At 51.9% G+C, this 27004-nt stretch overlaps 1 protein-coding gene across 3 annotated transcripts in view; it reads right to left on the bottom strand.

Moving 5' to 3' along the window:
• Positions 1–1122: 1122 nt before the first annotated feature.
• SLC13A2 (solute carrier family 13 member 2) overlaps positions 1123–27004 on the bottom strand; it is a 57002-nt gene continuing 31120 nt past the window's right edge. The window contains exons 1-12 of one of the 3 annotated variants that reach the window (XM_081161245.1): positions 23367–23540; positions 9909–10108; positions 9018–9154; positions 8704–8909; positions 7971–8151; positions 7748–7870; positions 5310–5528; positions 5004–5092; positions 4599–4720; positions 3096–3257; positions 2318–2455; positions 1123–1809 (exon numbers count right to left, since the gene is read on the bottom strand). In XM_081161245.1, the coding sequence (XP_081017371.1) occupies positions 1648–1809; positions 2318–2455; positions 3096–3257; positions 4599–4720; positions 5004–5092; positions 5310–5528; positions 7748–7870; positions 7971–8151; positions 8704–8909; positions 9018–9154; positions 9909–10007 (1638 nt within the window). In that variant the 5' untranslated portion in view covers positions 10008–10108; positions 23367–23540 and the 3' untranslated portion in view covers positions 1123–1647. Of the gene's footprint in view, positions 1810–2317; positions 2456–3095; positions 3258–4598; positions 4721–5003; positions 5093–5309; positions 5529–7747; positions 7871–7970; positions 8152–8703; positions 8910–9017; positions 9155–9908; positions 10109–23366; positions 23541–27004 lie in introns of those variants that run through there. The other 2 variants (XM_081161243.1, XM_081161244.1) reach the window with 2 other exon arrangements.

Here is a 27004-nt window from a genome sequence, read left to right as displayed (position 1 = left end):
GGGGGTCTCAGTGTGGGGCTGGGTGGGAGCCATGATTTATGATGTGCTTCATAAATGAGGAATGCCAGCCTGGGGGGCTGGGGTGGGGGTGGAGTCACTCACTTGACACTCCTCACTCTGCTGGATGTCTGGCATGTCCTGTCAGGATCCCCTGTCCCCTGGGGACAGCCATGTTTTCCCTCATGCAATAGCCCCCTCCATCTGCGCCTGCCCACCACCCTTGAACCCCCAGCTCTAGGAGCACTGAATGAAGGCCCAGACCAGAGGGAATCCAGAATGAAATCCTTTCTGGTTTTCTCTCTTCACAACTCAGCCCTCTTTTTTATTGGGCATGAGAGTGATGGTAAATATCTTTTTTTCCTCCCACTGCAGCAGGAGGGAACTGGATGAGATTTTTGGAAATTTCCATCTAATGAACTCAAGGCTTACATGCCACTGTCCACGATGAGGGACTTAGGATTGGTACAAAGATGAACTTCCAGCCGGGAAGAAATGTTGAGCTCCCAGAATGGATGAGGGGCGTGGTATCACCCTTCCCCATCCCCATCACACCTTGCCATGAACTTGAACTCAGAGTTCATGAAGGTGGGGAGGCAGAGGAGGGATGGAGGTGAGGTGGGGAGGCAGAAGTCTGAAGGCCGTGCCAGTTTTGAACCTGTTGCTGTGAGTCTCGCCTGCCTCCTTCATCCTGCAGGCTGCTGTTTTGGGTGAGGGTCCGTCTTAGCATGGGTCAACCTGCCTCCCTTGGTCTGGTGGGACTGGTTTTTCTGGCTGGAGGAAGGGTCGGTGAGGAATTGGCAGGGGCAGAGGGTTTTATGTAAATACCCAGGGAGTGCTCTGGGAACCGGGAGGCCGGTTTTCCCAAAGACACGCAGGGACTGGCAGCTCCCAATTAGCCAGGCCGGGTGATGTCAGTGCTGCTTTCCTGGGTGGCTGCTCCCACTCCGATTGGCCTTGGCAGGGGTTCCTGGCCATTACCTTCTCTCTTGGGTGGGAGGGGCGGCAAGGGGGGCCACCATACAGGACATAGGCCAGGTCCCTTCCTACCATAATCCCCAGCCTAGGACCTGAACCATGTGGCGGACCAGCCCTGGAAAGTGCCGTGAAAAACCATCCCAGACTCTACTGAAAAAGACTTTAATGTGGCTAGTATTCGAGCCCTTTCCCCAAACCAAACCGGAGAGGCTGGGGAAAGCTCAGTGTGCAGGGCTGGACCCAGAGGCTGTTGCCATAGCAACTGCTGGTAGGGCCCTGCTCCCCAGGCCACCCCAACCTTGAGTTTCAATAAATACATTGTAAAGGGGTCTGGTCACCCAGCAAACTGGGGAGATCAAGACCTGGGGCGCCAGAGAGGGCATGTTATATTATCTGTGAACTCACACACATGCACTGTTCAGCACACACACCTAGGATCATATGCATGTACACAAATCCCCCTCTCAGACATCCTCGCAAGACACACCATCCTCACACAGACACAAACATACTATATACACATTTTCTTTAGACCCACAGGATCGAGTGCACACACACCTTCCTCGCAGACACACGTGAGGCTGTGTCCACGTGCGCCTTTCTCTCGTTGTTTGGCTCAGATGAGTAGGAATGGCTTGGGTCTTCCTGGTCTTGGCCAGGTTGTACCCCGGTCTAGGGGCTAGGGGTAGTGGTGTTCGCCATGCAGTGGGTTGTGTTGGCGTTGTAGGCCCAGGAGGGGAAGGTGTGCAGGTTAAAGATGGGGTAGCTCCAGCTGTTGATGGCCAGCATGATGACCAGCACGCCCAAGATGTTCAGCACGATTCCCGCTCGCGCCTGGTGTGCAGAGAGTCAGTGTGAGCGAGCAGCTCCTGAGTTGGGCCAGCACCCCCGCTTCAGTGTCCAGAGGTGCCCAGGAGCTCTCACTAGCAAAACTCTCCCTTGGGAAGTCCTCCCTGGCATCTAACCTGCAGCACTAGGCAGTGCCCTTGCCTCTTGCTTTACTCCCAGTGCTAACAGGGGGAAGGGAAGCTTCTCCTGAGCTTCCAGGGTCCTGGGCCTCGTTCTCTGAGTCCATCTCCCTGGCAGTGGCTACTTGGCCCCTTGGAACCTTCCCTAGATTCCCCTCTCCTTCCTCTTCCTCTCACATGGCTTGGGCCTGGCAGGGCCTAAAGATGCTCTCACTGTGGGGGTCATATCCCAACCTCCCTGGTGTCCCCCATCCCAGACAAGATCCACTCTCAACCATGAGAATCTCAATGGTTTTATGCTACTTTGTAGACCACCAAGACAGGAAGGCAGAGCAGGAAGGAGTGCTGAAACATTCGGGGCCCCTGCCACTCACCATGTCAGACACTTTGAGTCCTCCTAAAGAGAAGACGATGGCATTGGGCGGGGTTGCCACAGGCAGCATGAAGGCCAGGGAGGCAGCCAGAGTGCAAGGGAGCATGACATAGAGAGGGTGGAGGCAGATGGCCTGAGCCTGGAGAGGGCGACAGCGGGGCAGAGCTGATGGCAGTCCTCGTCTCAGAGGGAAAGGTGTCGCTCCCAATCCTCTTGCTTCCCCTCTTTGAGAGACAACCCTCCCCACCCCCACCACGTACTCTGGGCATGAACCCACCATTTCTACCAGGAGGTACTGGGTGACCTGGGAAGGGTGCCTTGACCTCTCTGGAGGGAATGACTGTGTGGCCCTGCCCTGTGGGGTGTGGTGAGGAGAGGGGCCCATAAAACGGATCTCAAAGGGGCCCTGGGTATCATCAAAGGCTGCCGGAACGCTCTCGCCTGGGAGGAAGGGGCTAGGGACGCTCCAGGGAGCAATTTTACCCCATCACCTCAGGAATGACCAGAACAGGGACTTGGCTGGGGAGGAGGGCGAGGCCACCTGTGAGCCACATCAAGATACTCAAGGGGTGATGTCACCAGGGACGGGGTGAGTCAGGGGCCAGGGGACTTTGGGGACCAGGGTAGCTGGAGAGCCCCAAGAAGAGCAGAAGCTCAGAGGTCCTGTCGCGGAAATGAGAGGAGGTGCAGACAGGTCACTGTGACCTACAGGTGGGGCCCCTGAGTGGGGGTGGGCAGGAGGGCTGCCTGGAGGAGGCATGTCTGCAGGGCCAGCTCACCATGGAGGCCAGGATGGGCAGGAAGAGTGTGGTAGTGGCCACGTTGCTGGTGCACTCAGTGAAGGTGGCAACCATGAGGCAGAGGATGAAGACAATGGCAGGAGGCGGCACACGCTGGAGCGGGATCAGCTTTTCCCCCAACCAGCCAGACAGGCCCGATGCCTGTGGGCAGAAGAGGTTGATGTGTGAGAGGCTGGGGTTCCTGGGCCCTGCATTCCCTACTGAGGCCCTGGGAGGGTCATTTTCCTGTCCATACCTCTCTAGATTCTTCAAAATCAAGAGCAGCTTGGGAGGGAAGACCCAGCTAGAACCAAGGGGTCCCCCTCTCTTCCCCCCCCCATTGATTTTCAGAAAGAGTGGAAGGGAGAGAAGGAGGGAAGAAAGAGAAACATCAATGTGAAAGAGACACATCGATTAGTTGCCTCCTGCATGCACCCTGACCAGGGCAGGGATTGAACCTGAAACCCAGGTACTTGTCCTTGACGGAATCAAACCTGTGACTATGTGGTGTATGGGCCGACGCTCTAACCACTGAGCATGCCAGCCAAGGCTCCCCTCTTCTGCTCTTGAAGAACAGTTGGATATGGGGAGAAAGGTGAGATGAAAAGCTAAGAAAGGGGGCCAAAGAGCCTTCTTGGGAAACCTGGTGCTTGGTGGGAGTAAAGACGTCTCCCCACCTGTCTCAGGAGGTCTCTGGCCAACCTTAGCCCTCTCTCTGCCCTCTCCAACACAGCAGTCCCAGAGCAGGGAGAGTGGGGAAGGGTTCTGGTAGAGGCTGGGAAGAGGCTGACAGGAGGATGGGACAGTCCACAGGGTCAGAAGGGCTCCAAGGTCTTTCCTGCCCACGTCTATAATGCTAGATTGTGAGCCTCAATGATGGCTACCCAGCATCCAGCACAGAGCTTGGCCCAGTTGGTGAATGCTTGATGGATGAACTAACCTCGGACCTAGGAGTCCCCAGCACCAATCCCTGACCCAGGGAAGCTGCCTCCTGTCTGTGCAGTGAATGAGCTTAATGGGAACACAGGCCCAGGGGTGCAGGTTCAGAGATTTCCCTCTTGGATAGAGGCTCTGGGAATGACGCCCTAGTCCCCAGAGCCTGGCTGGGTGTGATCACAGTGCCCCCTGGTGGCTGAAGCAGGCTAACCTTGTCAACCCAAAGCCAAGTACTCTTCAGGTGCTAAAGACATTGCATTCTCTGTCTCGAAGGGGTGAGGGGGTGGGGTGGGTGGGTGGTCACGGAGAACAGTCCCTGCTGGCCAGAGAAACCTGCCTCCCCTTTGGCTTTGAGAACCCAACTAGAGAAAGATCCCTATGGCTTGTGTTTCTTCCCCCCTTCTCAGACGACACTCTAACCTCTCTCCGGCAGGTGCAGAGGCTCTGCCACCAGGGGGCTCCTAAGTGGGGATCAAGTCTCCCTTGTGAGGGACTGAAGCATGACCCCTCTTTCCCTGCCACAGGGTCTCCCTCAAACAGGCTGAGGAGCGGGCAGGGGTTTCTCACCTCACTGCCTTCGGCCAGGGCAAAGCCACCACCCAGCAGGAATACGATATTCCAGGGCATCTTCTCGTTCACTGTCTTCCAGTTGAGGAGGGCAGGAGGAGCCTTCAGCTTCCTTGGGTTTTCTACTCCCCAGGGAGAAGAGGATGGGTCACCAAGAGTCCTCAGGCCTTTCCTCCCTTCCAGTTGGGGCCTCCTGTATGGGTCCCTATCAGAACTTAATGCGTGCAGGAGGGTAACCCAAGTTCTGCAACATCCAAACTTTGTCCCTGAGCCCCTGTGTCCTTGGTAAGTCACACCAACCTCCCAGGGCTTTGTCTAATCCTGCCAAATATGATCTAAGGCACATTTTATGCTGGAACCAGGAGCTGCCCAGAGGCCCTTCCCTGCCCCAGTCCAGGTGCTTACCAGGATCCTGAGTCAGCCCTGGGATCTTGGAGGGCACGATGAACATAATTATGCTGATGAGCATGGCCACTGTCCCATCGGACATCAAGCTATGGGTGGGGCAGAGAGGGCAGGCTTAGTGGCTCAGGGCTGCTCAGGGATGCAGGGTGGAGGAGGTGGTGGAGAGGAGCCCTCCCACAGATGTGCCAACCCCTTCTGGCAAGTGTCCCCTCCCCACCCTCCCATGTTACCTTCTGTTCTGCTCCCTTCCCTCCTCATTTAGCTAGGAAAGCCCCTGGAGTATTTCCATCCCCCCAGAATGCTCACGGTTTCCCCTCGGAATCCATATAACCCAGGTTGCCCCAGCCAACGAAGAAGCCTGGATCCCGGGTGAACCAGAGCAGCACCAGGAGGGCAAAGAGGATGGTGACAGCTATTTCTGCAAAGCTCATGGGGCCCAGCTGCCTGTGCTCTTTTCGGATGACTTGGAAGGCCGCCTGCTGTTGCTCCTGTGCCTGTTCCCCCATGCCAAAGTTCTTCCGGAAGCTGCAAGTGGAGGGGAGGGGCAGCTCATGAGGGCCTCACATTGGGCAGGGGAACAAGGGCCTCTGAGTGCCTGCGATGTAAGGGCTGAGGGCTGCAGAGGCCATCTCAGAGTTGTTACACTAAGGCCCTGGGTCCACCCAAGTTTCTGGAAGAAAAGCAGACTTGGGGAGAGGGTCATGAGGCAGAGACAAGGTTGCGGCTGGGGGCCAGGTTTCCCCATGCTTGGCTCTGCTTCATCTGCCCCACTGACCCCCATCCCTCCAAGGGTTCTTTTAAGCCAAGCCCTCCCTTGCCCAGGGTGAGGGGGACCTAGAAGCCTGGACCCCATACCTTCTTCTGGCTCTGACTCACTGCTCCCCTCCCTCAACAACTTTTCAGGAAATCCTCCCCTCCCTCTCCTATCAGCTTCTTGGCATCCTCTGCCAGCCAAACCCCCCCACCCCTGCCCTCCTCGCCCCATTGTCCCCAGAGGCACAAAAGGCCCATTTCCATATGCCTCTTACTTAGTAAACTCATATTGACTTTTAACTTTTCACTTGGGCAAATTGCATCTCCCGTGTTGGATGGTGAGTTCCTCAAGGGCAAAGACCATGCTTCACACATCTTTGAGTCCCCCATGGTGCCTGGCATTGTGCTGGTCTCTTTGACTACCATTTTGCCTTGTACCAGCCCCCAACCTCAATCCATCTTCCTCACACCTGCCCAAGCGATTTTTCCAAAGTATAGCAACAAGGCTTAAAAACTTTCAGTGGCTCCCCAGTGCCTGGGCAGGAAGGGCAAATAACTCACACCTCAGTACTGCTCACGTCACCACTCTTATCCTGTACTCATAGCGGGCATGACTAGTGAATCTCAGACTCTATTCCTACTGAGCCCTAGCAAGTTCTCATGATTTTCAACGCAGAACTCTAGTGACTACAAGTAATCGAGGGTTGTTAGTAAGAATAAAATCACCCGGCCAGTGTGGCTCAGTGGTCGATTGTCAACTTATGAACCAGGAGATCACAGTTCGATTCCCAGTCAGGGCGCATGCCCAGGTTGGGGCTCGACTCTCAGTAGAGGGTGCGCAGGAGGCAGCCCATCAATGACTCTCGTTGTTGATGTTTCTCTCTCTCTCTCTCTCTCTCCCTTCCTTTCTCTGAAATCCATAAAATTTTTTTTTTTAAAAAAAGGCCAGGCCGGGTGTGGCTCAGCGGCTGAGCGTCGACCTAGGATCCAGGCAATCGGGGTTTGATTCCCGGTCAGGGCACATGCCCGGGTTGCGGGCTGCAGCCGATCAATGACTCTCTCATCATTGATGTTTCTCTCTCTCTCTCTCCCTCTCCTTTCTTCTCTCTGAAATCAATAAAGATATATTTTTTAAAAAAGAATAAAACCTATTTACTACTCGGACTCAAGGACAAGGTCCTAACTCTTTATATGGCACACAAAATCATCCAAAATCCTTCCCCCACCTATTCTCCAGCTTCTTCTCCTATTACTCCTTTCGGTTCTTTATGTTTCAACCACACAGAACTAGAGTTCTCCCACATTGTGTTCTTTCTTGCCTCTGTGCATTGGTACAAGGTGTTCCCAATGCCTGCAACGCCTTTACCCCCTTCTCTACCTGGCTGACTTCTAGTTTTACAAGATTCAGTTCTGGCATCATCTCCTCCAAGGGCCTGTGGAACCCCCCACTCTCCTGGGCTGTGCTCCCACAGCACCTGGGCTTCCCTGTGTCATGGCCCCACTATGCCATCACCCATCAGATGGTGAGCTCCAAGGATGGGGACTGTGCCTAATGTCTTTTAGTGTTTTCAGTGCCTAGCACAGGGCCAGGCATCCAGTAGGAGCACAGCAAATGCTTTTGTACCTGACCATGCTCAGTGTGTTCTCCTTAAGCACTTACCAAAGGACTGTAGAGTGTTGTGGAATGGAACCTGGCCTGGGCAGCAGACCTGGCTTTCAATCCCAGCACTGACAAATCTAGTACCATTCCTCAAGTCTCAGTTTGCTCATCTGCTAAATGGGATAATAATACCCTTGGCCCAGTAACTACCTCAAATGGGAGTGGAGGGGTGGGGGGTGACCAAGAGCACCAAGGGGCCTTGGGAAGGAGAAGCCTTCTCATTGGGATGGTGATTTTATCATTTTCTACAATAACTATCTGAGTACCCAACTGAAAGCTCTCAGGGGATCAGGGCAAGACCTGGGCCTTTCTCACCCATTCGGCCACTTACTTGAACCCCAGGAAGAGGACCTGAAGCCACAGCCAGGCAAGCAGCAGCAAGATGATCATGGCGGGGAAGGCAAAAGCGAACCAGGTGGCAAAATTCACCACATTGCCATTTTTGAGGAAGATCCTGCAGGGGGATGTAGGCTGTTGTGTGACATTGCCTGGTGACCACCAAGCCCCATTCCCCCCCAGTGAGAGTGCAGACGCCCCATCTGTCAGTCACTCACTTGTCAATCTGGCCTTGCAGCACCAGGTTGGGTGTGGTGCCAGTCAGTGTGGCGATGCCCCCGATGCTGGCTGAGTAGCACACGCACAGGCTCATACCCTTGGAAAAATGGAGCTGTTCCTCTTTCGTCTGTGCCCTTGGCTTCAAAGGACCAGGTGGGACAGGGTGGACCTGCCCATTATCTGGGAACAAGGGAGAGCTCAGGTTGGGGAGTTGATGCAAGGCAGCTCCGGGGATTGTGGCTCCATGGCCCCTGGGGTGTAGGCGGGATACCTTGTCAGTGAGTAGCCCAGATTGCTGGAGGGCAGAGGCTGCCTCCAGGCCTGCAAGGGCCCAGCACTCCCTAGAGTCTCAGGTTAAGATGAACTCAGACACCATGTGGCCCAATCTATCTCCTGAGAGAGGAAAACTGAGGCATACAAAAGGGCACAGGATTATCTAAACCACACAGGAAAAAGGGAGCCTGGACCCCCAATGACCCACCCAGATTTCAGCTCTCTGCTTGCTAGGGTGACCCAGCATCTTGGTCAGGACTGAGGAGGTTCCCAGCACATGGGACTCTTTATTTTAAAACCAGGAAAATCCCAGGAAAACAAAGACAAGTTGGCCACAGCACTTCTTGCCTCCCTCTTTCCCTAAGGGATCCAAGATGACCACCCCTGGGAATGGATGTCCCCTCAGACCCTCCCCAAGACTGGAGGGGTTGGAGCAGGGCCTAGTGTCATCTTTCTCACCAACTTTGGTCACTTCTTTCTGGGGACTTGTTTCCTCCAGTTGGAAGGTGGGATTGTCACTGCCATCCTCCGCGTCCTTGCTCAGAGGTCCCTTGTGCAGCTGCTCCAGGACGGCGTGAGCAATGGGCACCATCATGGCTGTGGTAGCCGTGTTGCTGATCCACATGGACAGGAAGGCCGTGACCACCATGAAGCCCAGCATCAGCCTAGGAATGGACAGATGGACACCCTGGTGTTCCAGTGTCCCTTCAGGGATTGGATGCCCAGAATGCCACTGGCACTGGGTTGTCCTGTCCTGGTTTGTGGGAACTCACAGAGCAGGCCGCACGCCGATGATGAGGAGCACACTGAGGGCGATGCGTTTGTGCAGATTCCAGTGCTCAACAGCAATGGCCACCAGCAGCCCCCCGATGAACAGGATATTTGTGTCCGAAAGGTACTGGATGCACACCTGGGAGGCAGGGCCAGCTGAGAGGCTGGAAGACCCTGGGGTCTCCTACCGGGTCTTTGGGTTTATGGGGTACAGTCACTGATATTCCCACAAACAGAGGCTGGTCCCTGGGCTCTTGAAACTGAATGGAAATAGTCTTTGGATTACGCAGTATTTAATATTAACCAGTTTCCTCTCTTCCTGCCAAGCTCATTCTTTCCCCCCTTAGGTTTGATTGGGAGGAAATCCAGCCTGATTTCACTCATGTTTACAGCCATGGACTGGGAGATGACAATTTAGTGCTGTTTCTAGAAACCAGAGCAATGGTTCTTGGAACTTTCTAGAAATGAAATGCTTAGGCCCTGCCCCAGATCTACTGAATCAGAAACTCTGGGGTGGGCCCAGCCATCTGTGTTTTAACCTGCCCTCCAGTTTAAGGACACTCAAGTTGAAGGGATACTACACTAGAAGAATCAAGCTCTTTAGCTGGACTTCGAGGCCCCTTTTCCTTTGTCAGCAGGCTTTTCCACCTCCCTGGCTTAAGCCTAATCACTCCCATTTCAAATGAACCTTCAACACCAGCCACACACATCTAGAACGTCCTGCCCCCTGTCTTCTAGCTGACTCCCCCTTCAGTGCTCTTTGACTGAGGAGCAGAGACGGGGACCCTTCTTCTGTGTGCCCTGCAGATGATGAAACTTCTTGGGTCACGGGCATCCTAGAGTAGACCCCTCCCTCCCCAGGAGCCCTTCCCCCTGGGATGGGGGAGGCTTACTTCTTTGGCACTCATTATGCCCATCATGGGGAACAAGATGAGGGGGAAAAAGGCGGTGACAGCCAGGGGCAGGGCCTCGACACTCCAGAAGATCGCCATGAGGATGATGGTGTAGCCACAGTAGGCTGCCTGCGGGTGGGAGGAGAAAGGCAGAGTTTTTGGACGGGGCAGGCCTGTATCCCAAAGTCATCACCTCCTGCCTGTGGAGAAAATAGGCCATTTGTAACAATGTAAAGAGAGCCCATGAAACCCACAGTCACTGATTTTTGAGCCCAGGGTCCTATTTAAAAATGGAAATAAAAAACAAAACAAGGCCCTCTCACCACTTGGACCTTGGGGAGGGGCTAGAGAGTCTGGAGTTGGCTATCAGGCCCCATCCAGCCCAAGGGGACTTCAGAAGGCCCAGATGAGGACCCCTAGATGAGATGGGGCTGCCAGACTGGGGCCTAGGTGCAGTGTGGACCCTGCCTGGTACCCTAACTTCCCCTGGCTTTATCAGAGCCTGTAAGAAAGTATTTATTTGTATGATGATTTAATTCGTGTTTGTTCCCTCTGCTAGGAGATAAGCTCTGTGAGGATAGTCAGTTTTGTGGCATCTGGGTCCTTGGAGCTCAAGACCCAACAGGCTTCAGAGCAAATCTTTTCTGAATAAAGGAATCATTGGAAAGTTTTGGGAATGGTGGTGTCTCCCTCTTAGCAATCCTGGCATGATCACTGCATTGCACAACCCCAGGAGACGCCATTCACATTTTATAGAATATGTGAAAGGTTCCTCCATTCCTGCTTTGTGCAGGGAATTGTGGGGTAAACCCCTAGTCATAGTCTTGTGAGTCTTTGCGTACCAGAGGCTCTCCTCTTTGTGACAAGACCTCCAAGTCTAGAGCAAAATGGAAGTCAGCCAACCCCTGATGTCAGAGGCCCACCCTTATCGACAGAGGGAAAGTGGGGGAATCATTCTCCAGGAGGAGGGGGGTGGTGGGGAACAGTGCCCACATCCCAGCCTCCTCAGGGTTACCTGCAAATTCTGTGCTTGCCAAAGGAAAGAGCTGTGGGGCTAGGGCGCCCTCCTCTCTTACTGGTCTCAATTGCCTGTCTCAATTGTCCTGGCCTCCTTCTTTTCTCTACCTGCTACAGGCTGGGCTCACCCCTTAGCACCTCATGCCCTTAGAACCCTGAAGCTTAGGGTGGGTCCCTGGGGGAAGAAGAAACTGCTGTTTATGGAGCAATTCTTAGGAGCTGGTTGTTTGCTTTTTGTTTTAATCTTCACCTGAGATATGAGGATATTTTCCCCCCATTGCTTTTCAAATAGTGGAAGAGAGAGAGAGAGAGACATCAATTTGAAAGAGACACATCAACGAGGGGCCAGGGATCAAGCCTGCAAGCGAGGTACATGCCCTTGCTCAAAAATCGAACCCAGGACCCTTCAGTCCAGGGTCTGCCACTCTAACCACTGAGCCAAACTGGCCAGTTGTTTTTATCTTGTTACATAAACTCCAACAGCCATTAAGGCGGGTGTGGCGGTCCCCGTTAGAGATGAGCTTGAGAGGGTAAGTGGCTTGCTCAGGGCCACAGAACTAGGAGTGGCAGAGGAGCATGGGATCCAGGCAAGGTGTCTAGACTGCGTGACTCCAAGAGAGTTCTCCCCGTCGTCTACATAATTGGCGTCCCGGAGTGGTACAGTGCACAGCCTTGCTGGAGAGCCAAGTCTGTTAGATGCCAGGCTCATTTTCTTTCCAATACCCCCCCTCTCCTCACCCCAGGCATGAACTCCTGGGCTCCAGGGGTGGGGCCACCTTGACCCTTGACCAGAGACCCACCCCCCCACTCCTCCCCCAGCAGGAGGCTGATTCTGCTGAAGCTGCTGTTTCCTCAACCACTTTTTCACCTGCAAAGATTGCCCTGGCCAGTTACTCACCCTCCCCTGGGGCTAAGGGCAGGCCAGCCCCTCTGGACCCTGGCAAACCCCCAAGGAGGGAGACTGGGGCAGACCGTCACTCTGCTGAATCAAGAAGAAAGCTCTGCTAATCACGACAGCAGGACCCTGAGGACTACCTCATGCCAAGCACTCTGCTCTCTGCTCTGTGCTTCAGATGGTTTTTAATCACATTTAGTTGCTCTGTGAGTTAGCGACTATTGTTCCCATTTCACAGATAACAAACAAATGTGCAAATACATTCAGTAAATGTCTCGAAGTTACACAAATAAGTGGAAAAGCCAGGCCATCTGGTTTTTGAACCCCAGCTTTTACCTTCTACCCTGTGCTCCATCCCTTGCATTTGAGGGGTGTCCCCAGCTTCAGGCCCACTGTGGCCACTGGGGTGTACGGGGCTCTGAATCCAAACAGAAGCTACCCGAGGGGACTGCCACTTCTTGTTACCTGGCTCTGGGCAAATTCCTTCATTTCTGAGATCCCATTTCCAAACTCCAAAGGCAGCTGTTAACAGTCAAATCTGCTTCTGTGAGCTCCAGTGTGTGCAATCTATGGCTCCCTTACCCTGTTACAACTTCTCTGTGTCCCTTTCTATATCTGTCTATCTCTAGATCAAAACCCAAAACTGGTTTCACAGTTCCATCCAGGAGCCTTCCTTGGCCCGGTGGCTCTGGCCCTGTGTCCCCCTCCCACATTCCTGGGGAGTCTGTCCAGCGGTAGCCTAACTTGCTGACCTGTCCTTCCTGGTTCATGGGGTTCTTCACTGGGGCATGGAATTCCAAAAATCCACGCAGTCCAATGGGAAAACTATTTCAATTTTCTGCTAACATCTAACTAAGGTTATGAACATACGTAACAACAAAACCATACAACTATGAATGGTACTATTGGTGATTTTGTGACAGATATTTGACTGTAGCTGTTAGCTATTAGATACCCACACAGGTCCGTTGTCACAGCTTATCTCAAAATGTATCTCAAAATAGTGTTTACATCCATCGGTGTTTTGGAATTATGGTAGTTATGACACCAACATTAGATCTTACTCAATGCAATCATGAAGAAGCACCTACATTTCTGAATTGCAATTTATTTTTTCATGTTTTTAGAAATGGGTCTCAAGATCGTTGCTTTTCTTTGTGATCCTATGCATTTTATTTTGTGCATTTCAAAGCAACCTCCTGAGAAGGGCCCATGGTCTTCACCAGATGGCCAAAGGCAGTCATGGCTCAGAAATGGGTTAGAATCCCTGAGAAGAGAGAAAGAAAATACTTTACCTGGTACCAACTACTGTGGCCTTCCTGAATCATTTTGGGAATTTTCTAAACTTCCAGGCTCACCCTATGTGGGAGGGAGCAGGGGTCTCTACAAGCCCCAGCGATGCAGAGGTGAGCCAGAGTGGACAGTTACAGGGTCACGAAGAGCCCGGTGGATACTTTACACATGTTCTCTCTCATTTCATTCTTTTTAAAAAAATTTGTCTTTATTGTTGAAAGTATTACAGATGTCCCCTTTCCCCCCGATGACACCGTGTTCCGCAATTCCCCCGCCCCCCGCTTCCCTCTGAGACTCGTCAGTCTATTCTATGCTTCTCCGTCTCTGGCCATTTCATTCATGCATCTCCATGAGACAGTGCTTCTCATCGCTCTATGGAGAGGTGAGAAAACCGAGACTCCGAGTCTAGCATTGCCTTGTTGATATTTATTGGCTGAATCTTTTTTTTTTTTTTAAATATATCTTTATTGATTTCAGAGAGAGGAAAGGAAAGAGAGAGAGATAGAAACATCAATGATGAGAGAGTCATTGATCGAGCCCACAACCTGGGCATGTGCCCTGACCGGGAATCGAACCCCGATCGCCTGGATCCTAGGTCGACGCTCAACTGCTGAGCCACACCCGGCTGGGCTATTGGCTGAATCTTAGAGGGCCTGGGTTTGAGGTTGGGGAGCTGTTTGCATTCTGAGTGAGGTGCCAGACCCTTGGGCACCCCCTGAGGAGAGAGCTCTGGGGATCCTTTTCCATTGGCCCCACATGTGTCCTATTCCAAGGTCAATATCCTTACCTTTAGAAGTGGGAACTTGGGGATCAAACCTGTTCATCAGACACTCATTCAAATATCCCGTCCCACTCCGGGTCTCCAGTCCTGCTGGATCTATGCCTCACATGCTCCCCTTGACTTCTCTCCAGCTCTGGGTCACTAGCCCGGCCCAAGACTCAGCATCTGTCTCCAAGATCCCTGCAACAGCCTCCTTGTTCGCCTCCCAGCTTCCTTTCTTGCCCCTGAAATCTCTCTTCCTTGCTGCAGTCAGAGTGATCTTGAGGCACAAATCTGTATAATCCACCGTCCGCCTACACACACTCACCTCAAAACAGCTCATATCCCTTCAGGGTTTCCCGCTGCCCTTAGGAAAAGCCTAGGGCTGGTCTGTGCCCCTCCTCCTTGTTCTCTCTGCTGCAGCCACCCTGGCCCTCTTCCAGTTCCTCAAACGCTTCATTCTCCCTGTAGCCACAGGGCCTTTGTGCATAATTTCCTCTCTTCCCTCCCAACTTTGCCCAGCTGATGTCTACTCAATTTTGGAATCTCAACTCATTGTTTTCTTTTTTACTTTTGTTTAATCCTCACTGGAGGACATTTTTCCCATTGCTTTTTCAGAGAGAGTGGAAGGGGAGGAGAGAGAGACAGAGAGAGAAACATCGATGTGACAGAGACAGGTTGATTGGTTGTCTCCCTCACGCACCCCTACCAGGGCTAAGGATTGAACCAGCAACAGAGGTACATGCCCTTGACCAGAATCGAACCCGGGACCCTTCAATCCACATGCCTACGCTCTAACCACTGAGCAAAACTGGCTAGGGCTCAAATATTTCTTCTTAGGAAAGCCTCTATGGCTTCCAGGCTGGAGTATATTCACTATTTTTTTATACCCTAAGCTCCTGTAACTCTTCTGCTTAGCACTCAACACAGCCTGTAATGAAACACTTAGTTTCACAAATTTCTTTAAAAAAAAAAAAATAAATAAATCTTTATTGATTTCAGAGAGAGAAAGGGAGAGGGAGAGAGAGAGAAACATCAATGATGAGAGAGTCATTGATTGGCTGCCTCCTGCACGCCCCCTGCTGGGTGAGGATCAAGCTTGCAACCGGGCATGTGCCCTGACTGGGAATCGAACTGCGATCTCCTGGATCCTAGGCTGATGCTCAACCGCTGAGCCACGCCCAGCAGGGCACAAATTTCTTGATTACTATCAATCTCAGACCTTTCTCTCCAGGGACCAGGGTCCAAGTCTGTTTTTGCTCACCCAGCAGGGTGCCTGGCATCTAGATGGAGCTGACACTCTGAATGAATGAGTGAATGAATGTTGGACACTAGAGGCACAGACATGAGTCAGACCCTGCCCTGGCCCTCAGGGAGTCTGAGTGTGCGCTGCCCACAGGGCCATGGGAGGCAGGCTGCCCTGCAAAGCCAACAGTGGACAGAAGAGATAAACCCTCAGAGGGCTTCCATACCCCAAGGCTGGCAGCTTGCTTCTTTTGTAAAGGAAAACACAGGTTGGAGTTCAGAAAACCTGTGTGCCCAGGACCAGCTTTATTGCTGTGTGTCCTTGGACAAGTTACTTAACCCCTCTCAGCACTTTTTTTTTTGGATAAGCAACACTGAGCATTCCCAGCTGTATACACATTTATCTCTCTTATGAGGTTTCCTTATCAACAAATAAGAGAAACACCCACTTTGCTGGGTTATTATCAGGATGAGGGATGTGAATATGTAGCTACAAGCTATAAAGGACTGTAGATGGCAGTGAGCAGATGGCAGGGTTGACGTTGGGACAGAAATGTGCTCTTGGGGTGCTGGGGAAGCAGGGTGAATGCAAGAGGAACAAATGAAGATGAAGGTGCCGAGGAATCCAGGGCAGACTCTGGACCCTGGGTGTGGGCAAGGTGTGGGATCTGCGGGCATTACGGCCTTTACCCGTTACGGGTACAGAGCAGCCTGTGGCTGTTGGGCAGCAGCAAATATGCCCACAGTCTCAGAAGTGTCACAACTTATTTCTCCTGGTGATTGAAGGTTAACCCAGGGGTGGGGATGGGCTGGCACATAGCGGGCCACTCCCACTGCCCCTCTGCCCCTGGCAAGTAGGGATGCTGCTGGCAGTAAGGACTTCCAGGTCTAGAGAGTGAGGTGAGGCATTGGGTGGCAGCCTGCCAAGCACCATGGCAAAGGAGAGACCAGAGAGTGGGATCGTAGAGACGAGGCCCCTTCCTTGAGCCTCCCTCCTTCTGGGCTGAGGAAGGCTTCCAGAGAAGAGACGCTGAGGGGGTACTGAGGGATAAATAGGAGATCACTGGTGGGAAAAAAGTGTTGGGGTGAGGGAGTAAGCACAGAGGGAACAGAATGAGGCATAAAAGATCAAGATGCATTCTGGAAAGGTATAATGCTTGGAAAGAGCCTCATCTGTCCTGGGAGGGATCTAGGACTTTATCCAGAAGACAGGTAGAAAGAGAAGAGTGATACTGTTAGGTTGGCATTTCTATTAAAACATGGATGCTATCATATGTGATTAAAAAAATATGTGTACAAGTATTACATATAGACACAAGTATTTAAGTATACATATGTATATATCTGACTCAGGGATTCTTACCCTTTTTTTGGTACTAAGATCCCCTTGGCAGAGTGACAAAGATTTCCAACTCCTTACAATAATGTTTTTAAATGCATTAAATAAAATACTTTCTGCCCTCTCCAATGTTGCTCAGTTGGTTGGAGCGCTGTTCTGTGCACCGAAAGGTGGTGGGTTTGATTCCTGGTCAGGGCACGTATGAGAGGCAACCGATCGATGTTTCTCTCTTTCTCTCTCACTCTCATTTTTTCTCTCTACCCCTCTCCCCCCTTCTCTCTAAAAATAAAATGAAATAAATAAATAAAATAGGATTATAAAGAAAACGAGTTGTATTGAAATACAGTGATTAAAATATGAAAAAGGGGTAAGATAATGATATATGTGATTCTTTCTTACTTAATAAGACCTTCGTTGGCTAACAGCTACTGTAACTTCAAAGTCATGATGAACATAAATAAGATTTCAAGGTACAGGAAACAGCTCTAATGTGATGTAAAAATATTTGCGATTTCTACTGGTGGCAAAGTCAAAGCTATCATTATACTGTTGTGATTTGTTGTCTACATTCATAACAGAAGGAAATGCTAAATTTTCTTTAGAGGCTATTGACAACAAAATGTAATTTTTCCCCATCCAAATCCATAGGCCTCCTGAATTGTCCCCACAGACGCCCCTGGAGCGGATTCCCTGCTCTGGAGGACATGCACGACGCTGGTCGCCGAGACTGCCCTCTGGAAGGGCACTGGGCAGAGTGCGGGAGGGGCCTCTCCGTTCCACTCTTTTGTGCTTTGAATTTCATACAATGTGCATGGGTCACCTAAACAAATAAATCATGTAAAGATGAAAATAAGGAGTTTACACCTACTATAGCGCAGCAGATGGATCAGAAGACACAGGATGGGAGGTTGGGTGTCCAGTGGGGAGATGACAGGGGCTCCGAGCAGGTCATGGCAGAGGAGATAGAGAAAGAGAACGGACTCCAGAGATGTTAGGAGCTGGAAGACAGAGGGTCTGGGTGGTGGCTGATGACTTGGGTAGGAGGAATGGGAGGAGGGAAACTCCCAGAGGCCTGTCCTGAGTGTCCACATGGCAGTGACCACAAGGAGGGAAGCCAGGCTGAAGAGACTTGGGGAAGGAGGTACAGAGTGGGCTGTGGGCGTGTGATACCCTTTCTAGGAATGATAGGCCCATGCCAAATATCTAATACCTTTGGGGGACTGAATATATAAAGGGAACAATGGCCAGGCCACATATGAAAATGCAACCTCTGCAGCAACCAGCCCGGGCAGCTAAGCCACAGCCCCCAGAGCAGTTGGCCCCAGTCAGGACTGGCTGAGTGCCCACCAGCTTCCTTCATTTTTGCCCCCCCATTCTCTACCCCCACTTCCAACCAGTGAGAGCCAAATATGCTCCCCTAACCAAGTACATAGGACACCCTGCTTCCCCCACCACCAACCTCTAATCAGGGAACAGCTGAAGCCTTCCCCTTTTCCACTGGAAAGTGTCCCAGCCCCTGCCTGCCTTTGAGACTCTGCCAAATGCAAGTGATGGTGCTGGCTCCCTTCTGGTTCTCTGCCTGATCTCATTTGGGTTGTCTTGTTTATTCCTGCACCTTAATGTTTATGAATTTGTTGCATCAGCTTCTGCTCTAAAAGGCCAAAGGGAAACAATGAGTTTCTGAGTGTCAGAGAAAACCAAAGTGGGGAGAGTCCTGACCTCACAGTTTGAGCTGCAGCCAGACCTGCCTGTGTCCACTAAAGAGCAAAACAGCAGGCAGGAGTGATGGTGAGTGAAGCCTTCCCACACCCCTCTGTGCTGCTGAGCCTCACAACAGCCCTGGCCTCACTGCTGGATTATATCCAGGGAACTACTGTTGAAGATTCTTCCTGACCCTCACTTAGCAGGTGCTAAGAAGTATGGGCACCCCTTGGTAATCAGGAGACAAAGTTCAAGTTGGGGAATCTTCTCTCTTTACTCCAGGGATTCCCCTGGCCCTGGAAGCTGGCTCCTTCTTCTAATTCTACTCCCAAATATCCCAGAGGCCAGGAGATTTGTCTTCGCGTAGTCCCAGTGCTGCTCAGGCCACCCTTAGGGACCACACCCCGCCGTTCTGGTGGAAGCGACCAGACACACCTCGTCTTCCTGTTTCATAGGTGGAATCACCGAGGCCCACAATGGCTCGTTTGAACAAAACAAGTCATCTCTGGAAAGGAAGTCAAGCATCTCCACAGCCCCTGAGACTAGTTGTATTATCCAGGGGCTAGAAGTTCAGACAAGAGGCCAAGGGCACAGGGAGTCACTGTTTCTTGAGCTCCCAGGGCCAGCTACTCTATGCATTCAGGTTATTTCATTTCATCCTGATAATAGCTCCTTTGGGGTAAGAGGTTTGGATAAGGTCAAGCCACTGTACATGCTACCAAGTGGATTTTGACCCACATCTGCCTGGCTCCCAAATCCGTGTTTTGTTCCCTGGACTCTGCCTTCTCAACCAAGAGCCAGGAAGTCTCTAAAGATAGCGGCGGGTCCTAGAAGTGAGGTCCAAATTCCTTGTACAGTCTTCATGCCCACAGTGAATCATCTGAGTCCTGAGTCCATTTTGGGGTTCAGGAATAGCTTGCAGTAAGGGCATTTTAGTTATACAGGTTTCTAAGTGTACAGGTGATTCGGATTAAGGAATTCCACTTTTTGTTCTCACCATCAGTACAATATAGATTTCAGCTAAGCTCTGTCCTGGTGGATACTGTGTCATGGGGAGACTGTTTTTAGGTCCCCTTGGGTCCTGAGAGGCATTTTGATCCCTGAGCGAATATTCACCCCTCATGCATAAAACCCTGCCTCCCTCCCCTAGCCTTGCAGGGATGACGTAGGCAGACCTCTTCTCCCCTCTCTAAACTAATTTAAGCCATCTTCTCACTTAGGCCTCCATGCCTAGGTGGCTGTTTATCCCTCCACTTTCCTGGTCTCAGGCCTTTGCACAGTATGTTCTGCCTGGACAGCTCTTTGCCCAAAGCTGTGGTTGGCTGGCTCTTTCTTGCCATTCTGGTCCTAGGGTAAATATTACCACCCAGGAGGCCTTCCTTGAGAACCCCTCAAGGAAGAGAGGGTCTAGAGCAGGCCCTCCCTAAGCCACAGTCACCACCTGCTGTGTGGTTTTCACAGCATGGACAGGATATGCTTTTGTGTTTCTCTCCACCCCCTGCACCTAAACTATGCCTGTCACATAGTATGTTTCCTTAAGAGCTAAATGCATGCATGAATGAGTGGTTGGATGGAAGGTTTCTGGCAGATTGATGGTGTTTCCTCCTGGTCTGCTTGCAGGGTTGTGGGAGTAGTGAGAAAGCCTCAGGCCCCACGGTTCCCCATCTGCTGGGACCACAGGAAGATGATGAGCATTTCAAGGATTCTGTAGCTATTCCTCAAACACACCTACTAGTTCCAGCCCTTACACCTTTGCTCCTGCAGTCCTTTCGCCTGGCCTTCCCTCTACAGATGGCTCTGATTGTTGGAATCTGACTCAGCCTTCTGGGCCCAACTCAAGTGCCACCTGCCTCGGATTCTCCCTTGATGCATTTGGAAGGATTTTCTCCCTCCTCTGAGCTCCAGCAGCCTCCTGGCTATACCTCTGTGTAGACACATGTTCCCCTACACTGAGAGCAATTTGAGGGCAAAATGTCTGTATTCCTTTTTGGTAACCTGCTGCACAGAGCAGGAGCTGAACAGACATCCTGGACTGATCAACAGTGGAAGGACTGGCTGACAGCTGGATGGACATGAGGGTAGATGGCTCAAGATGTGACTCATAACAGGGCCACCACCTTGCATCCCTGGACAATCTCGGACAGAGACCCCAAGATCAGGTTCCAGTCCAGACTTTATAAAATGGAGCTAACAGTAGGAACCTCACAGTAACTCAGAGGTTATTTTGATAAATAAATAGATTAATGGTTTGAAGTACTTGGCACAATGACTAGCACACACGCAAAAAAATCTCGATAAATGCCAACTATTATTATACGGACATGAGTCTGAGCCTAGCCTGGAACTCCTTCTTCCCATTTCAGGGGCCAGGGGCATGGAGGTAAGCTCAGGGACCCACCACAGAGAACAAGGACTCAGCAGGAATTCAGGACAGGGACCTCTTTGCCCACATTCATTCATTCATTCGACGGGTATTTATTGAGCACCTCCTTTGTGCCAGGCATTGGGGATTCTGCATGGAAAATGACAAAGTGCCTATCCTCATAGAGCCTGCATTCTAGTATAAGAAGTCAGAGAGTAAATAAAAAAATAAACAAATACATCATTTCAGACAGCGAAAGCCCTCTAAATAAAACCACAGGGTGACTGGGGATGGTTAGAGAAGGCTTTTCTGAGGAGGTGGATTTAAGCTGAAACCTAAGGAATGAGAAGTAGGCATCTGGGAGAACAATCCAGGCGGGGGGACGAGCAAGTTGAGGAGCAGAGAGAGAGCTGGTGGGACTGGAGCAGAGTGAACAGGAGATAGGACATTGGGCATGAGGACCGAGGGGCCTGCAGGGGAGGAGCCTCAGGGGCTCGTGGCTGCCCTAAGAGGTTTGGATTTTATTTTAGGTTTGATGGGAAGTCTGTATGGAGTTTTTAAGCAGGTAGTGATATGATCTTAGGTTTTGAAAAGACCAGGTGGTGGGGTGAAGAATGGTCTGGGGAGAGATAGGGATAGGTGAAAAATTATGGTGGCCCAAATGAGAGTGGAGGCAGTGGAAAGTGATCGCCTTCAAAGTGTTTTGGGGACATGGAGTCAACAGGACCTGCAGGCGCATGTGGAAATGACAGAAAGAGAGGAATGAGGACTGGCTCCAAGGTAGACGGCTGAACTGTATGTTGAAGAATAAGACTGCAGGAGGAGAAAACTGGAAAAGCTGAGCAACGAGGGTTTTGTTTTGCACGTGGAAAAGTGTATGCTGCTTAAAAGAGAACATTCAGGTGGAAGTGTCTTGTGTTAGCTGGATAACAAGTTTAGAGGTTAGCGCTGGGGCTACAGGTTCGGGAAGCATCGGCACAGAGATGCTTTTTAAAGCTGGAGACAGCAAAAGATGCGTAGGGAGGAGCCAGGAAAAAGTGGCTGAGGGGGGAGAAAAACCAGGTGTCACCAAAGCCAAAAGAAGACGGTATCGCAAAGAGGGGCTGACCAGCTGTGACAAATGCTGCTGAGGGGTTGAGGAGGGTGAGCATGGACCACAGGCTTGGGGACACAGAAGCTGATGGGGACTTGAAGAGAGCCCTCTGAGTGGGTAGAGTCTTGGAGACTGGAATTGTCTAAGGAGAGACACGTGCATGTAGATAGTCTCTGAGGCCTTCTCTGGGAGAGAGAGAAGAGAAAGGAGGCATATGTGGAGGGGATGTGGGGTCAAAGGAAGGTTTGATTGCTTTTTAAGATGGAAGATATTACAGCTAATATCTTATGCTAATGCCAGAGATCAGGCAGAGAAGGGGAACTTGATGTAGGAGAGAGAGAGGGTAATTAGAGGAGCAAAATCCTTGAAAGGGGCTGGTGTCCAGTGCCCTGGTGGAGAGGCTGACCTCACAGATAGGACTGGGGACAGTTCGTCTGAGTCAGGACAGGGGAGGCAGTGTCTGTGGGCAGAGGCAGGCAGTGGGTCTAGGCGCAGCACAGGGAACAGAGGCTCTGACATGTTGCACTCCCCTGCAGGAGGCCTGGCTTCTAGTACTGACCCAGGCTTTCCTGTGTGACCTTGGGCACGTTACTGAATTCTTCTGGGCTGTGCTTTCTTGGGGGTGAAATGAGAATCACAGTCCCTGTCTGTCCTCTCTCCTGGGGTTAACACACTTGGCCCTGTCTGTCTGAAGACCTGTTTGATGGGTTCCCAGTACAGAAATGTCACTGGCTTTGGCCTGAGACCACGATCATCTCAAAGGTGAGCCAAGCCTTGTCACCTAGCGCATGTCAGGGGCCCAGGGGCTGTGCCACTACATTCCCAGTTCCTCACCCCTTTGGGACAGCATGAATAAAAAGCCTGCCTCGATTTCCTTATCTGTGACAAAAGGAAGAAAATGGCTCGGTGGGCAGTTCTGGGGCTGCAGGGTGGGGCCAGGGCCATGATTCTGTCTCAGCCTTCAGGAGGCAGTGAGGTAGAGAGAAGACAACACAGGCTTTGGAGCTAGCCCATACCACCTGCTCTGCCACTTCTTAATTGTGTGACCTGCCAGAGGATAAGATTTACTGTGAAGCTTGAGCTTCCCTCATCCTGACCTAACCCTTCCCCAAGCCCTGTGCTAATTTTAGGTTTATAATTTTGTGTTCTTTTATTTACAAGAGGCCCTCCGAAGTGTATAATATCGGGTGGGGGGGGGCAGGGAGCCTTGGCACCTCCCCCTCCATCCAGGGTGTCTATGATGCCCAATGGCAAGGTGCCACCCCTCCTCCTCAGCAGATTTTGCCCTTAGGATCACAGGTGAATACCTTCTCTTTCTGTTTATATTCTTAAGGGCACAAACTGCTGGAGGCCAGCTTCATCCTACTCCCTTTCCATCCCCTCCAGCAGCCAGCCCTGTGCTCCTTAGCCAGCCACTAAGCCTGGCCCAGGGCAGTGTGGTCACACAGTAGGCAGATAACTCCATCTGCTTCCCCCTGCACCTCTTTTACTGACCTGGCTTCCTGACTCCCAAGGCAGTAGATCCTAAGTGCACCTAAGCAATTCACCTTGAGCTCCTACTCCTGGGTGCCAAGCAAAAGCCCCCTTGGACCTCTTCACCTGCATCCCTCAGGAGACCAGGCGGTGACCGCCTCCCTTCCAGGCTAGGAGAGGTCAGTCGGTTATGCTGGTCTTAAGGATCCCCAGCCCTGGGCCAAACAGTCCCCCTGTGGCCCCCTCCGAGCTTCTGCGTGCCTGAGCCCCAAGTCCTTACCTGGGTGGGGATGAGGATGGGCAGGGGCAGCAGGACAAAGGGCAGGAGCAGGACAATCAGGTAGTTGTGGTAGGCCCACAGGCCCCGCCAGAAGGTGGCCATGGCGTGGACCCAGGAGGGCTGCTGGAGCCGCCGTCTCTCTGGAATCCGGGGACCTGAGGGACTGACTGGAGCAGGTAGGTGGCTGGGCCAGGCTTATATAAAGCGGTGGAGTGTTAACCATTGACCCACCCTGGCAATCAGAGCAGGGTTTTTTGGAGTCCGGGGGTGAGAGGAAGGAGGAGGGACTTGCGGGGAGGTATAAAGATCAGGAAGACTTTGCAAAGAAAGGGAGGAGAGTGAGATCAAGGAGTAAAAAGCTTCAGGCTCAGTCAGGGAGTCGAGCCCAGAGTTAACCCCTTCTGTGCATGAAGGCTGGCAAGGGCGCCTGCTGGAGCAGCTGGAGAAGGGAGGGTGCCCCGGAGGCTGCACCGCCGGCCTCCAGAGGGCGAGTCCCCTCACCTCCCCACCCAGCCCGCCCTCCCTCCTTTCATTCCCCAAAGCCCTGTTCTCCGAGAACTGCTCCGACAGGACCGTGGGCGGGCGGCCCCCCTCTGGAGAGGCCCTGCCCTCTAGGCGTTTCCAGCCTAAGACTGTGGGAGGCCAAGGCCTGGAACAAGCCTTCCTCTCCCTTCCAGGTGTCTACGAAACCGCACGGCCACGGGTCCTGACTATCCCTTACTCACTCTGTAGTGTTGATCCACTGACTTAACTTCTCAGAATAACCGCTTCCTTGGTCCCCTGGAATATCTTCCTATTATGAGGCTCAAATTAGATAACTCATGGTGTGTTTGTTGCAGGCGGCAGGAAAGGACCTGGGCGTGGGATCCATGGCGCTAGAGCGGGGCCTGGGTTCAGCAACTTCATTACTTGAGTTCTGGCTAGGAAAGAATCCAGGGCCAAAACTCCAATGATAAGAGAACATTTATTTATAGAATCACAGAGGTGGAAGAAGTAATTTATAGGAGAAATGGACTCAGGAATCAAGTTATAGAGGCAAAGGAAAGGGCTTCGGTGCTTGGAAGTGAGGAAGCTGATGGTAACTTAGAAGTTGAGGCTAATTTGGCCACAGGGTGATGGAGGCAGGATCACAAGCTGGTGGGAGAGTGAAATAAGGCCTGGAGGATGGCGTGTGTGTGCATATACGTGTGTGGTGGAGGTGCCGGTTGTGGGTTGGAAGGAATTGCTGGTTGTCTGTCTGGCCAGAGTCTCTGTCTCTTGGTACCTTCGCCCCTCCCCACCCCATACTGCACACAGTAGAAGCTCAACCCATGGTTCTGTTGATTTTCAGAGTGTGATGATGTGTGTGCCAGGATAACAAGGCAGAGTGCCAGAGGGAATGCTTCAGGAAGTAAGCACAGCCTGGGGAGAACTGGTGACGGTTAGAGAAAAGAAGCTTCTGTGTGGCTGAAATATGGGTTTATGGGGGACAGGATTGAGAGCTCATAACCACATTTCCAGGGTGTACAACAGCATGGCCTGGGCTGTTAGGCCAGTGAGATACTCCCGGAGCCATTGAGGTCTGTGTGAGACACTCAATGCTTTCTGCAGGGTGAGCAGAGAGCTATGGACGAATCTGGGTGGCGGGACTCCTGGAGCCAGCCTGGGTGGAAAGCTACAGTAAGACAGGACAGACTGGCTGCCCCCACGCCCCCATTCAGACTGTGGCCTCTCCACTCCCACACCACCAACCTGCCACCTGCAGGTGAGGAAGAGTCAGAAAGCACAGGGATGACAAAGGGTTTCAGTTACCCAAGACAATACCCCGATTCTGTTTCACCTTGGAGGAGGCTTCTCCCATGGCCTGAGGCTCTGGTGAAGCCACAAGGGGAGCATGGCTGGGCCTCCTCAGAGGAACAACATCCACTACATGTGTAATCTGCATCCCAATTTGCCCAACTCTCTACAACAACTCTGTGATGCAGGCTCAGAGCAGTGAAGTTACTTGCCCAGGGTCACACAGCTTGTGAGTAATACAGAAAATTCGGATTCACATCCATGCTCTTTGCCTAGCCTTCCATGCCCTGCGCCCCTGTGATGGTAAAACTCAGTGTTTCCAAATTAGATGGCTGCTCTTTTACTGAGACACCCTTCCTCCTACCTTTGCTTCTATAGCCCCCTTCAAAGTCAGAGGCTCTTGGGATCCTTGCTGATCCTCTTTGGAGGACCAATGTTGGGGCGCTATCGCATCCCCAGCAGCAGGCCCCATCGATGATGAATTCATATCAGAAGCAGTGTCCTGAGGCCAGTGGGAAGTCTCCAGCCATCACAGATTTTTCCCCTTGCCAGACAGTCACAGCCAGGGTCCCATTCTGCCAGACCTTGTTCCATTCTCCAACCTGCCCCACCTTTTCTTTCAATTAACCCTGCAAATAACTGTTCCTTTTTTCATGGCTCCTAATGGACTGTGAGCAACTCGTGGCGGGTGCTGAGGTTGTCCTTCTTCAGTCTTTCCTGTGACAGGTCTCTGCACTATCTCAGGGAGGAGTCATAACCAGAAAATACCTACCTTGCACTTTGGCCATTGACCCTCCTGGAGAGGGCTCCCTGGGAACAGCCAAGATAGTACTAGGAGACAGAAGACGGTCCCCAGCTTACAAGAACCAGCTTATTCTTAGAAGCAGGTGGCAGATAAGCTGGAGACAGAGCTGGGGCTGGGGCTCAAAGATAGCTTTTAGGAAGTTCAGACCTGGACACAGGCATGGGGAGGCATCAGACAGAAGCCTCCGAGGCAACCAGGGTTGAGCAGGTTGGGCCTGGAGCCCACAGGGGCACAGCCCAAGCGATCTTGGAAAGATGGGATGGCTGGACATAGCAGGGGGCAGGAATGATTTGTGAGACCTGAGATTGCCCAGCCTAGAGGAGAGAAGATAGGGTATAGGGTTGGCTGTGAAATCTTGATTGAAGAAGAGGGCAGGAATATTCTCAAGCACAGATGGAGGATCACAGGTAGCAGGGCTAGGGAGGCGCACTGAGGCTGTTTACAAGGACACCTCCACCCTCACCCCAGGATGAAAGGTGAAAGGTGATGCATTCCCTAGCACCAAAAGTGTCTTTCTTGGGTGGCTAGCTTGCTCTGAGATAGTAGGGAGAGGTGAAGGGGGGGGGTCCCACACAGAGTCGGAGAGTGGGCAACTTGCTCACAGCTCTGAGAATGCTGGACCCAGAATCTGACTGCAGGGTTCCTGACTGCCCCCCATGTCTCACACTGCCTCTCTGGCTGGATCCACTCATTTTGTCTCATACCTCCCTCAGCACCCTACAAGGTGCCCCAAAGGTGCTCAAATGACCCTACGAGATCCCATCCTTGCCTTCCTCTTTTGCCTCAGCTCTCACCATTTCTGCCCTGACTCAACTGTTTTCAGATCATCACCTGGCCCTGCACTGTCTAAAATCTCTAGGAGGTGGCCATGCTCTTGCTCTCCTTGGCATACTTTCCCTGCCTCCCTTTCCCCACTTGGTTGGTTAGGTCTCGTTTATCTTTCAAGTCAGCCTAAGACTGAACCTTCTTCATGAACTCTCATCACAGACTAACTCAGGTCGGCTGCTGAGTGCCCGATAGGACCCCCATCCCAGCACGTATCACGCTGCATTTCTTT

This window comes from Miniopterus schreibersii (assembly GCF_964146895.1).
Source record: "Miniopterus schreibersii genome assembly, chromosome: 16".
Lineage (NCBI taxonomy): Eukaryota > Metazoa > Chordata > Mammalia > Chiroptera > Miniopteridae > Miniopterus > Miniopterus schreibersii.
The sequence above is the reverse complement of the archived record's forward strand: the minus strand, read 5'-3'. Positions and strand labels throughout refer to the sequence as shown.